At 51.4% G+C, this 13,073-nt stretch overlaps 1 protein-coding gene across 5 annotated transcripts in view; it reads left to right on the forward strand.

Moving 5' to 3' along the window:
- The window catches only part of CROCC (ciliary rootlet coiled-coil, rootletin), a 67,641-nt gene that overhangs the window by 51,961 nt on the left and 2,607 nt on the right, over positions 1-13,073 (forward strand). For all 5 annotated transcript variants that reach the window (XM_083629163.1, XM_083629161.1, XM_083629162.1 and 2 more), the window contains 10 exons: positions 1,286-1,453; positions 2,897-3,281; positions 4,288-4,478; positions 5,200-5,320; positions 6,021-6,184; positions 8,948-9,163; positions 10,823-11,047; positions 11,229-11,378; positions 12,308-12,508; positions 12,719-12,850. In XM_083629163.1, coding sequence (XP_083485289.1) covers positions 1,286-1,453; positions 2,897-3,281; positions 4,288-4,478; positions 5,200-5,320; positions 6,021-6,184; positions 8,948-9,163; positions 10,823-11,047; positions 11,229-11,378; positions 12,308-12,508; positions 12,719-12,850 — 1,953 coding nt within the window. The remainder of the gene's footprint in view (positions 1-1,285; positions 1,454-2,896; positions 3,282-4,287; positions 4,479-5,199; positions 5,321-6,020; positions 6,185-8,947; positions 9,164-10,822; positions 11,048-11,228; positions 11,379-12,307; positions 12,509-12,718; positions 12,851-13,073) is intronic.

Raw genomic sequence — 13,073 nt, forward strand, 5'->3', positions numbered from 1 at the left:
TAGGTTTTCTGGTCGGATTGGAAGTTTGATAGTACATGGGTAGTTAGAATAAAAGAATTAGCCATCTTGTTAAATGGGATCCCTGGTGCAGAGTCTATAATGAGCATGTCTTGCAGAATCAATTTTTTAGGTTTTCTGGTCGGATTGGAAGTTTGATAGTACATGGGTAGTTAGAATAAAAGAATTAGCCATCTTGTTAGATGTTCAAAGTGCCTGAATGTGGGGGTTCCTGGTCATTCACTGTAGGGCTCCATCACCTCCCTATTTCTTGCTCCCTCTTCCTTGACGCTTTCTCTCTTCTCTTCCCCAATTCTCTTTCTCACGTTTTCATGCCACTGCTAGGGCTGGGCGATATATTGTTTGAAACCAGTTTGAAGTCCATATCATGGTATCAGTTTCCTAATTTTTGGCCTCGTAATATATTGCAAATCATGATGCGCATGTGTGTGCTATGCAAAAACCGCAATGTGGGGAAAACTGCCAATGCTTCTCTCGATTCCTGCAGACCCTTTGACTCTGCTGCCTCAGCTCTCTCACAAGAGCAGAAAATTATGATGTGGGGAAAACCGTGAAGCCAGCCAATGCCTCTACATGTTGTTGTTGTTTGTTTAGTCATTTAGTCGTGTCCGACTCTTCGTGACCCCATGGACCAGAGCACGCCAGGCCCTCCTGTCTTCCACTGCCTCCCGCAGTTTGGTCAAACTCATGCTGGTAGCTTCAAGAACACTGTCCAACCATCTCGTCCTCTGTCGTCCCCTTCTCCTTGTGCCATCAATCTTTCCCAACATCAGGGTCTTTTCCAGGGTTGCCTCTACATAGCTCCATCGTTATTTCAGGCATTGTGATATATCGGTATATCACGATGTTTAGCTGGTGATAGACCACAATGTTGAAAACCAGATTTTGCCCAGCCTTAGCCGATGCCTTTTCCCCCCTGCATCTCTCTCCCTCCCTCCCTCTGTCCACCCGCCTTCTCTCTGTTTTTCTGGTTGGAGTCAGCTAGCTTCCAAGAGTGCTGTGGAAGATGTTTCGGAAGCTTGTTCCGCCTTTGGCTCCGATAGGTTTGGCAGGCTTTGGAAAATGTTCAGGAGCCTGCAGGACCTGTTTTGCACAGGCTGAAATGAGCCGCGAATTGCGGCAGCCTGCTGCATTGCCACACCCTCCCTCTCGAACCTCCTTCTGCCCCTCTGAAAAGACAAGGGCCCGTCCATCTCTGGGTCCACCCCCTTCGCTCTCTCTCAGCTTGCAAGAACCAGGATCCCTCCCTTTGCCGCCTTTTGCACAGGTCAAGATGCTTGACGGCGAAAACACCAAGAAAAGCCAAGAGGTGGCTGAGCTCCAGGCCCGGGTGGCCCTGGATGAGCAGCGGGACGAGGAGAGCAGGAGGGAGTCTTTCAGCCTCAAGCAGAAGATCGTGGAGAGTGAAGCCACACGGGAGTCGACCCGGAAGGAGGTGAGGGCCTGGCCTGCAAACCTTTTATGGCTGAGCATTGTCCTGGACAGCCAGGAAATCCCCTCAAGCTCTTCTGGGGTGGGCGCTGCTTCCTGGGACCTCGATATATGGCAAATTCCCACGGCAGAGTGCGATTGACCTGAGCCCAGCCTTCAGGGTGCCCTTGGCTAAAAGCTCCGTTTCTGATCTGTCATGTGCATTTCATTTCATTTTGTATTTTTATTTGTATCCCGCCTTTCTGCATTACTGTATCGAGCCGAAGAAACAACAGAATACAGTGGACGCTTGCTTTGCGAACGTGATCCGTGAAGGATGCACATTCGCAACCCGCAGCATTCGCAACCCGCGTCTGCACACGCGCAAGTTGAGATTCAGCGTTTCTGTGCATGTGCAAAGCGCTATTTAGCGCTTCTGCACATGTGCGACCCCCGAAACCCGGAAGTAACCTGTTCCGGTACTTCCGGGTTTCAGCGGTCTGCAGCCGGAAAAAAACACAACCTGAAGCGTCTGTAACCCGAGGTATGACTGTCGCACAGATCGCATACCTAATAACTATCTGATCCAACAGAAAAAAGTCACAATAAAAACTTTTAAATAAAACAATATCCAGTGATCACTTAGAATAGAATAGTAAACAGTAAAATTAAATATCAGCAAGTAATAATTAAGCAGCTTGCATTTAACGATTACACTAAAGAATTACTAAACTATAATCGGTAAAAAAATAATGACATAAAAGACCACAAAACAGACCCAACCATGTAAAAGGATCAAATTGAGAAACAAGGACACACAACTGATAAAATTATTGGCTCATTCTGCCAGCCCTACCACTGACTAAGCGGGAATGGACTGCATCCCTCCCCCTTAGTTGCTTGTGTGCTTATTTAGGAGTAACCCCAGCAGAGCATACTTCTGAGTAGACCTGCACAAGACTGACAGTTTTACTCTGAGGTTCCTCCAGTGAAAACTGAAGCCGGGACAGTTCAGTTGGCAGCACTTCTTTGCCTCTGACTCTGCCCACTTCTTGTATGTGGCCCCCAACAGACTTATTTTATTTATTAAATTTATATACCGCGCCCCTCATCCAAAGATCTCAAGGCAGTTCACGGAATAAAATACACCAGTAAATAATTAAACCAAGACAATGAAACAATAACCCAACCTTCCCACAGACATATTTAAAAGGCTGTGGGATATTAATCTGCCAAAGCCCTGGTTTCTCCAGCCACCTGAATATATGCGCTGAAGGCGCTGGAAGAGCCTCCTTGGGGAGAGCACTCCACAAATGGGGAGCCACTGCAGAAAAGGCCCCACCTCGCGTTGCCACCTTCCGGACCTCACCTGGAGGAGGCACACAGAGAAGGGCCTCTGATGGTGAAATAGAGTCTGGGGCGGTTTCTATGCTTGCCCAGCCTGTGCCTCTTCTTCCCTCCTCGCCAGCTCCTCAACCTGCAGAGAAAGATGGTGGACTTGGAGGGCGAGTTCCGCCTGCGGGAGAGAGGCCTTCTGGGGAGCCTGGAGGAGGCCCGCGGCAACGAGAAGAAGCTGATGGACAACGGCCGCAACCTGGAGATCAAGCTAGAGAAGGCGCAGGCCGAGGGGGCTGAGCTGAGTCTGCGGCTGAGCGCCGCCGAAGGACGGGTCCACGGCCTGGAAGCGGAGCTCGCCCGCGTGGAGGGCCTGAAGCGCGACGTGGAGTTCAAGCTGGGCCGGCTCCACTCGGCCCTCCGGCGCACCATGGGCATCGGCCATGGGGGCCGCGCCCCCAGCCCTGCTTTCAGGGCCCGTGGCGGCTCCCCCAAGAGGCTCTTCTCCCCCCCGAAAGGTAAGTACCACACTCTGAGGGAGGATAGATCCACAGTCCACTGGCCTTTTGCTGAGATCTTGGTGACTTTTTGACACTGGCAGCCACTTCCTTCACGCTTTCTCTCTCTTTTTTAATCAATTTTTTAATTGATTTTCACAATTATCACAGAAAGAAAGAAAAAATTATAAAACATATCAAAACATACAATAAAGAAAGAAAGAAAAAACAACACAAAAGAGAATTATTACTTCACATCCATAATTTCCTTACATTGATAACCGACTTCCTCAAATCCCCTTTAACTGAATTTCATTATATCACCTGTTTAACAGTTCTCCAAATTCATATTTCTAATATCAACTCCTTGCCTTTTCTAACCTCATCTCCTTTATTAATATTCTCATCCTTAATATTTACTAACACATATTCTTATTCTACCCCTAAGCCTATTTATTACTTCCAAGAATTTTCTCTTTATCTTATATTACAATATTTAGCTAAATTTTCTTTAAATTTCTTCCAATCCTCTTGTGTCTCCTCTTCTTTCTGGTCATGGATTCTTCCAGTCAGGTCGGCCAGCTTCAAAAAGTCCATCATCTTCATCTGCCATTCTTCTATTGTTGGTATCTCTTGCGATTTCCAGTTTTTGGCTAATAAAAGTCTTGCCGCTGTAGTGGCATACAAAAACAATCTAACATCTTTTTTGGACAATTCCAATCCTATTATTCCAAGTAGAAAGGCTTCTGGTTTCTTAATAAATGTATTTTTCAACATTTTTTTCAACTCATTATAAATCTTTTCCCAGAAGTCTTTCACCTTAGGGCACGTCCACCACATATGATAAAAAGTACCTTCTTTTTCTCTGCATTTCCAACATAGATTATCATTTGTATGGTAAATCTTTGCTAGTTTCACTGGGGTTAAGTACCATCTATACATCATTTTCATAATATTTTCTTTGAATACAGTACATGCAGTAAACTTAACCCCTTTCTTCCACAATCTTCGCGCTTTCTCTCTCTAGGGGATGTCACCGCAGACGGGCCAGGCAGCCCCACACCACAGGCAGGCAGCTTGGCCTCCCGCCCCCTCTCCCCGGAGCTCGCTGGCTCCCCCAGCCGGAGCGAGCAGCTGGTAGCCGACATCGACCCAGAGGTGGTGCGCACCGCGCTCCGGGACTTCCTGCAAGAACTGAGGGAGACGCAGCGAGAGCGGGTATGGCTGACGCAGGGGTGGGTGGATCTTCTTTCCCACGAGGTTCTGAGCCTTCATGGGCCCCCTGGTTGTAAACAAAAATTGCCCTTTTCGCTTATGGGGTGTCCAAGAGCCCATATAGAGTCCTTACGTAGGTTCCCTATTGGTAGGAGAAAATAACAGAGGCCAACCAGAGAATATTGAGAAGCAAAGCAGCTAGTAAGCTTGATCTTTATTGATCTGTTGCAACAGGGTGCTCCCCTCACCCGCAGGAAAGGAGGAGGAACCTAGAACAATGGCGCGCAAGGCCTTATAAAGACTTTGAAAATTGCCACCCCCAGAAACATCATACATCACAGAAAAGGCGGTCTAAAACAGAAATTTGAATGTTGTTTTTCCTGTTCCCAGGTTATCTGATTTCCTTTCCTGATTGCCTTTCCTGATAGTCTGTCACCTATTAAAATACTGATTACTCAATTCCTGAGACAATGGGAAGGCTCCCTGACCCCCCCCTCCCTTGCAGGGAAAACATTTGGTCAGTTTGGGAATCAAAATGGTTTCAGGTTGGTCTTCCTGTGCTGATCTATGTACGTGCTTGGTTGGTACACTTATGAACATTACCATATATCTAAGACCTCAAAATTCCTATCACATCTGTCACGCTCAGATCCTGACAGCCAGTCGTCTTGTTGTTCTTCCTCCCTTCCTCTCCCCCTTTCTGTCCGCCCTCCTTGGGGTCCAGGACGAAGCCCGTTCCCAGCTGAGCACCTTGAATGGCCAGCTGGCAGAGATGGAGGCCGAGCGGGACGTCGCTGTGACTCGAGTGCAGCAGCTGCAGAAGCAGGTGGCCGAATGCGATGAAGGTGGGTCGGAGGGGGGTCTGAGGTCTCTTGTCTACTCTGCTGTGTCACCCTAAGGGCTGGGCGATATCTGGTTTCCAACATCGCGATAGATCACGAGCTGAACATTGCGATATGCTGATATATCGCAATTCCTGAAATAAGAATGGAGTTGGTATTCAACTTCATATCACCAGATAAACATTGCAATATACTGATATATCGCAATGTCTGAAGTAAGGATGGAGCTGTGTAGAGGAATTAGCTGGCTTCGTGGTTTCCCCCACATTGTGATTTTTGCACAGCACACACAAACACCGTGATTCGTGATATAGGGCCAGGTCAGAAGCTATGAAACCGATAGCACAATACGGATTTCAAATCGCTTTTGGACGATATATTGATATATCACCCAGCGCTAGTCACCAGCAGCCTCGTTTCTGTGGTGGTTTTTTCAAAGGTTCCCTTGAATAACACCCCCTCCCGAGTTTTGAATGAAGAGCGAAAGGGCGGGGGGGGGGGTTTAAAAAACATCAGCTAAGTCATTAAACTGCATTTCACACCAGGGAAGTGAAGTGCGGGATGCACTAAAAGAAATGACAGTTTCTATCAATGAGGAGCTGGAGGTTTCTAGGGGAGATTTCAAGGGCCACAAGCCCTGCCTTGCCCTCCCTTTGCCCTGCCTCTGCCCACTGAGCGCTCTGCCCTCTTTCCTCCTCTGCAGGGAGGCGCAGTGCAGACGGGAAGCTGAGCGGTGCCCAGACGGCCCTGATGCAGCAGGAGGAGACCCTGCGCCGGAACGAGAGGGAGCGCAAGGCCCTGGCGGACAGGCTGGCTGCACTGGAGCGGAGCCTGCAGGCGGCCGACAGCGAGCGCAGGGCCACCCAGGTGAGGCTACGTTAGGCAGGGAAGCAGGACCACAGGGCGAGGAAGGAAGGTGCCCAGCAGGAGATCAGTCTGTGAGGAAGGAGCTCCACCTCTGCTCCCTGCCCCCCTCACTCCTTCCAGGCCCTGGCAGCAAAACTTGGAGACGGACGGACAGTGGACTTGAAGCTCCCTCCCCAGTCACCAGGTCCATCACACACAAGGCCTAGCTGTCAGCTGATCTGTGTGGGTTACTCCTCTGGTGGGGTAGGAGAGCCGGGGGAGAAATCCACATCTGACAACCAACATGCTGCTTTGGTTTCAGATAATATATGGGTAAAGGTAAAGGGACCCCTGACCATTAGGTCCAGTCGTGGCCGACTCTGGAGTTGCGGCGCTCATCTCGCTTTATTGGCCGAGGGAGCCGGTGTACAGCTTCCAAGTCATGTGGCCAGCATGACTAAGCCGCTTCTGGTGAACCAGAGCAGCTCACAGAAATGCCGTTTACCTTCCCGCTGGAGCGGTACCTATTTATCTACTTGCACTTTGACGTGCTTTCAAACTGCTAGGTTGGCAGGAGCAGGGACCGAGCAACGGGAGCTCGCCCTGTCGCGGGGATTCGAACCACCGACCTTCTGATCGGCAAGTCCTAGGTGCTGTGGTTTAACCCACAGCGTCACCCGCGTCTCCTAATATCTGAGTAGATGAGTCTAAAAAGCCCGGGACGCAAATTTTCACGGCCGTCTAGCAGCTATGGTGGTTTATTGACCAGAAGTAACGTATTTAGCGTTAACTCTGAAAGTGTATACTCAATTCTGACCAAACTAAGCCTCCTGGTGTATATTTTGCTCCGATCAAGGAACAAAGTTGGGCGGCTGCCAAGGGGCCTGGCAGAGGCCAAGGAATATGCTGAGCTGAGGAGGGAGAGGGGGGCGAGCAGCAGCAGCAGCAGGTCCAGCTCAGGTCTGGGCCACCAGTCGTGCTCTCCCGAAGCTTGCCACCATTTCTCGTAGAGAAAGAGGCTGCTGTTCCCTTTTCTTGGGTTAAGAGTTGAAAGAAGGGGGGCCCCATGCGATGGGGGTCCACGAGAGGGTGGGGAGAGAGAGAGAGAGGAGCAGGAGGCATGGGGGGCACTAAAGTGTGTGACCAATGCCTAATAAAATGCTAGAAAACGTTTTCTTAAATGTTGGCTCAGAAGAGACATTCTTTCTTGGCGAATGTTGCTGAGCTGGTCAAATTCTTGTGAAATATTCCCTCGTGATACTTGAACTGCTCTGAAAAGTGTTGATAAAACAATAAGGTTTTGGGTTTTGCTTTGTTTTTAAAGTGCCACTGAGCGTGTGCAGAGTGCTTTTCCGTGCCTGGGGCTGGTCCTGGTTCTCTATGGAAAGGGTAGCACTTGTGTGGGTGCGGTAACTTGGCTGGAGAGGGGTAGTGAGATCTCTTGAGTGCTGGTGGGGAGAATTAACCGCCAATATGGCCAGATGGGAAGAAAATGGTAGTTTTCAAGGCTGCCTTCCCCCCCTGCTTGGCATGGTTAACACTGGAGGTTTTTAACCATGTAGTTGTGTGTGTGAAACAAGGGACACAGGTGGTGCTGTGGTCTAAATCACTGAGCCGAGGGCTTGCCGATCAGAAGGTCGGCGGTTTGAATCCCTGCGATGGGGTGAGCTCCCATTGCTCAGTCCCTGCTCCTGCCAACCTAGCAGTTCGAAAGCACGTCAAAGTGCAAATAGATAAATAGGTACCACTCTGGTGAGAAGGTAAACGGTGTTTCCGTCCATTGCTCTGGTTTCGCCAGAAGCGGCTTAGTCATGCTGGCCACATGACACGGAAAAACTGTCTGCGGACAAATGCTCCCTCGGCCAGTAAAGTGAGATGAGCGCTGCAACCCCAGAGTTGTTTGCGACTGGACTTAACTGTAAAGGGTCCTTTACCTTTACCATTTTGTGTGTGTGAAAGGGGGGGAGTCCTATTCCAGGTCATTTCCTCCCCAGACAAATGTGAGGTGACCGAATTCTTGGAGGAAAGGAGGCAAATTTAGGGGGAAAGAGTTTTCCCCCAGGACGGAGGGAATTGCCAGAAGTTTTTGTGTCTCAGGCACCTCCTTGAAACCCCTGACCCACCCACCCCCACTCCGCCATAAAAAGAGCAATAATTTATGCAGAGGAAAAGTTAAAGGAAGCATATCGTTCCCAATGGGAAAAAGGAGGCAAATTCTAAGGCAATTAATGCTGATGAAGCCCAGAGCCCCAAATTATCAGTCCTTCAGAGTTGCCAGAGAGACCCCCAGAAGCCATTGGCTGAGAGGAGCAAGAAGACCTTGGCAAAGTCCAGCTCTTGGACCCCTCTGTGCCCCCCAAAACGCTGTTTGGCCCGCTGTCCAGTTCTGCCTCTCAGCAGGTTTTCATTCCCTTTAAGCCAGGGGTCAGCAACCTTTTTCAGCAGGGGGCCAGTCCACTGTCCCTCAGACCATGTGGTGGGCTGGACTATATTTTGAAGGGGGAAAGAAGAACGAATTCCTATGCCCCACAAATAACCCAGAGATGCATTTTAAATAAAGGGACACATTCTATTCATGTAAAAACATGCTAATTCCCGGACCGTCCGCGGGCCAGATTGAGAAGGTGATTGGGCCGCATCTGGCCCACGGGCCTTCGGTTGCCTACTCCTGCTCTAAGCTCTCTGTTCCCTCTGCCGGGGCTTCTTCAACCTGGCCAGTTTCCTCAGAAAAGGCCTGAGGCAGCTGGCAATGGCTGCCCTCTCCCTCCTCTCTTCTTCCCTCAGGAGAAGATCGGCAAGATGAAGGCCAGCGAGGCCAAGCTGGAGCTGGAGAAGCGTCGCCTCAAAGACATCCTGGATGCCTCCGAGAGCCGTAGCACGAAGTTGGAGCTCCTGAGGCGGTCGCTGGAGGGCGAGCTGCAGAGGTCCAAGCTGGTGCTGAGCGACCGCGAGGCAGAGATCCAGGGGCTGCATGACAGAATCGACATCCTACAGAGACAGGTGACTCCCCTCAAGCCATCCTGATCAGCCTTGCCTGGCCTGGCAGCAGCTGCTCTCTGGGGCCTCTGAGAGGAGGGTGGCTGGGTGGGCAGGGTCCCTCTTGCAGGTGCTTCTGGGGATGAACCCAGGACCTCCATGGTCAGAGCCTGGAAGGCTTCTTGAGATCACAGGAGTTGGCAGCCGGCTCTGCTTGGCCACAGTTTGTGGACAGGGCATGCAACCGGCAAGTGGGGAAGAGGATTTCTTTGGCTGCCACCTCTCAAGAGCCGTTGGGACACCGCTTCTGTACCCTCCAAAGTTTCTCCAATGAAAATAGGGACGTCCTATTCAATAAAGCCCTAAACAGCCTCAGCCCAGTATACCTGAAGGAGCATCTCCATCGTCCAGCCCAGACACTGAGGTCCAGCTCCGAGGGCCTTCTGGTGGTTCCCTCCCTATGAGAAGCGAAGTTGCAGGGAACCAGGCAGAGGGCCTTCTCAGTAGTGGCACCCACCCTGTGGAGCACCCTCCCACCAGATGTCAAGGAAATAAACAACTATTTGACTTTTAGAAGTCACCTGAAGGCAGCCCTGTTTAGGGAAGTTCGTAATGTTTGATGTTTTATTGTGTTTTTAATATTCTGTTGGGAGCTGCCCAGAGTGGATGGGGAAGCCAGTGAGATGGGCAGGGTATAAATACCTCCTCTTCCTCCTCTTTCTTCTAGCCCACCTATCTGACTAGGTTGTCCCAGCCTCTCTGGGCGGCTTCCAATATACAGTAGTACCTCAGGTTACAGACGCTTCAGGTTACAGACTCTTCAGGTTACAGATTCTGCTAACCCAGAAATAGTACCTCGGGTTAAGAACTTTGCTTCAGGACGAGAACAGAAATGGTATGGCGGCGTCGGGAGGCCCCAATAGCTAAAGTGGTACCTCAGGTTAAGAACGGACCTCCGGAACGAATTAAGTTCTTAACCCGAGGTACCACTGTATATAAAAACATAATAAAACATTAAACTTAAAAAAACAACACTTCCCTATACAGGGCTGCTTTCAGGTGTCTTCTAAAGGTTGTATAGTTAATTCTCTCCTTGTCTTGGGTGTGTGTGTGTTGCATAGCTCCTTTTTCTCCTACATTTCTCCGATGAAAATAGGGACGTCCTAAGGGAAAGCGGGACATTCCGGGATCAAATCGGAAACCGGGACAGCTTCTGTAAATCTGGGACTGTCCCTGGAAAATAGGGACACTTGGTGGGTCTGAACCGGGCAGCCTATGTTGGGATACTGCCAGGGAGACATCAGCCATCAAGGCCCCACGCCGTCTCCGTTGCGATCCATCGACCTCTCGTAGAAACGCAGTATCAGCAATTAGCGACACGAGCCCCAGAAATAGCTTCCCACATTCCAGAGCTCTTGCACGCTCATTAGCAGATAATGCACAGTGAAAGATGCACGCAGGAGCGCATTATTTACAATTTTATTCAGCGTTGGTCAGAACAAAGAAAACACGACTGCCTGCTTCGGTGTCTCAGGCACAGAGAGAGAAACGAAAGCAATAGACAAACAGAAATTTCCTGTGAGCAGGAAATACGTAGGCTGTGACTCACAACAGCCTGTCCCCTTTTTAAGGTGGAACGGAAATATCCTAACATCCTAATCTGTGTCGTCTCCCACCCCGCAGGTGTCTGAGGCCGAGCAAAAGGCCAGCGCCCTGCAGCTCTCCTTAGACCGCCTCAGTCTCTCTCTGGCGAAGGCTACGGAGGCCGAGAGCTCCCTGAAGGAGAAGGTGCAGGGGCTCAGCGCCTCCCTCTCCGAGAGCCAAAACAGTGCCGGCTCAGCCCAGGAGAAAGTGCTGCAGCTGCAGAAGGCCCTGGCGGCCAGTGAGCACGACCGGAGGGTCTTGCAGGTAAGGGGGCTGATCAGCAGAGTGCCAGGCAGGCCCTTGGGCTGCAATTCGCTGCCTCCTCGCCCTGGGTTGGCTCCACTGGTAAGTCCCCCCCCCCAAGAAGGGCAGGCGAGGCAGCAGAATGGGGGAAGGGGGATGGCTTCACAACAAGAACCCACGTCCACGTTGTTGCATGTTTCAGGAGCGGCTGGATGCGGCCCGCCAGGCCGTCTCGGAAGCCAAGAAGCAGAACGGGGTCCTCTCCGAGCAGCTCCAGGCGATGAAGGGGCAGCAGGGGGAGTTGGAGCTGCAGAAGGAAGAGCTGGAGGGGCTGGTCAAGCAGCAGGAAGAAGTGAGTCCCTGGCCCTCCCCACCTCTGGACAGAGCATGGGGTTGGGGGGGTTGGAGGAGAGACCCCTTAGGGGGCAGCGGCAGCAGGTTCCCCCAGCAAAAATACTCCAGGGAAATGGAATTCTGCGACCTGCTGCGCAAATTCCGCCAGGCATGCATAATGCAATGCAGAGTGGGTTTATTGCTTGGGAAGTACCATATTTTTCGCTCCATAAGACGCACGTTTTTCCTCCTAAAAAGTAAGGGGAAATGTCTGTGCGTCTTATGGAGCGAATGTGTGGTCGATCACTGGCTCCCTTTCCGGCCCCGGCCACTTGCCCAGGCCTCCATTGCTGAATGTTCTGCAGACGGAGGCTGTTTGTTTCCCCAGTGACATTAGATTATCTGTCTGGAAACTGTAGAAATGGCTCCCTTTCCTTTCCTAAAGAAGCTGCAGAACTGTGAGTTGAACCCCATAAAAACAGGATTTTTTCCCTTTGCAAAGTAAGCTCAAGAACTTTGAGCTGATTCTCAAAAGAAGGGGCTTTCCCCCTTTGCAAAAGAAGCTGCAAAACTGTGAGCTGATCCTGCCAGAAACAGGACTTTCCCCCTTTCCTCCTCTAAAAAGTAGGTGCGTCTTATGGTCTGGTGCGTCTTATGGAGCGAAAAATACGGTAGCTGCAGAACTTCCTCCTGAGGTCCCAGCAGCGTTTGGCAGACTCGAGCCTGAGATGTTTTTGTCGGGAGTTTTTTAATGGAAGTTTTGGGGGTTGAGGGTGGGATCCTGTGCCCAGAGCCGGGCCTCCCCACCCCTGAGCCTCCCACCTGTTCCCCCAGAGGCACCGTGTGGTTTGAACCAGGCAGGTGGGCAGGGGCGGAGGGAGCTGAATGGTCCCGCCAGGGCGACCTGCAGAGCTCCACATTGCCTTTCTCTCCTCCCTTCCATTGCAGCTGCTGCGCCAGAGCCAGGAAAGCGAGGCCATTGGCCTGCGGAGCCTGCAGAAGGTGCAGGGCGACAGGCGCCTCTTCCAGGAGCGCGTCAGCAGCCTGCAGCGTGCCTTGGCACAGTTGGAGAACGAGAAGCGGGAGGCAGAGCGCTCGTCCCTGCGCCTGGAGAAGGACAGGAATGCCCTCAGGAAGACCCTCGACAAGGCAAGCCCCTCGGGGTCCGAGCAGAAGGGAGGGCAGGGGCCAGCGCGATGGGCAGGTGGTCTCTCGGAGCTTGCCTTCCTTCTGAAAGAACAGCTTGAGCATGCGCAGAGGGCCTTTCCATGAAGAAACACATCCGCAAGAGGCAGCGGGGGGTAGGGGGCGGGTGCTCGGCTTCCTGACACCTCTGCTTTGACACACACACCCCCCCAGGTGGAGCGGGAGAAGCTGAAGACCCACGAGGACTCTGTGCGCCTATCTGCCGAAAAGGGCCGCCTGGACAGGTCCCTCGCCAGTTTGGAGCAGGAGCTGACAGAGGCGCAGCAGCAGATCCGGCTTCTTGAGGTAACAACTCTTCCCCCCCACCCCAATGAAGGTTTTCCTCCCTCCCACAGCTAACTCAAATGTTCCAGTCTGTCTGGGGGCAGATGCCTTATGAGGAACGGCCTGGAAACGATACCTTATGAGGAACGGCTAAGGGAGCTGGGCATGTTTAGCCTGGACAAGAGGAGGTTAAGGGATGATATGATAGCCATGTTCAAATATATAAAAGGATGTCATATAGAGG

The sequence above is a fragment of the Podarcis filfolensis genome, assembly GCF_964270895.1.
Source record: "Podarcis filfolensis genome assembly, chromosome: 8".
Classification (NCBI taxonomy): Eukaryota; Metazoa; Chordata; class Lepidosauria; order Squamata; family Lacertidae; genus Podarcis; species Podarcis filfolensis.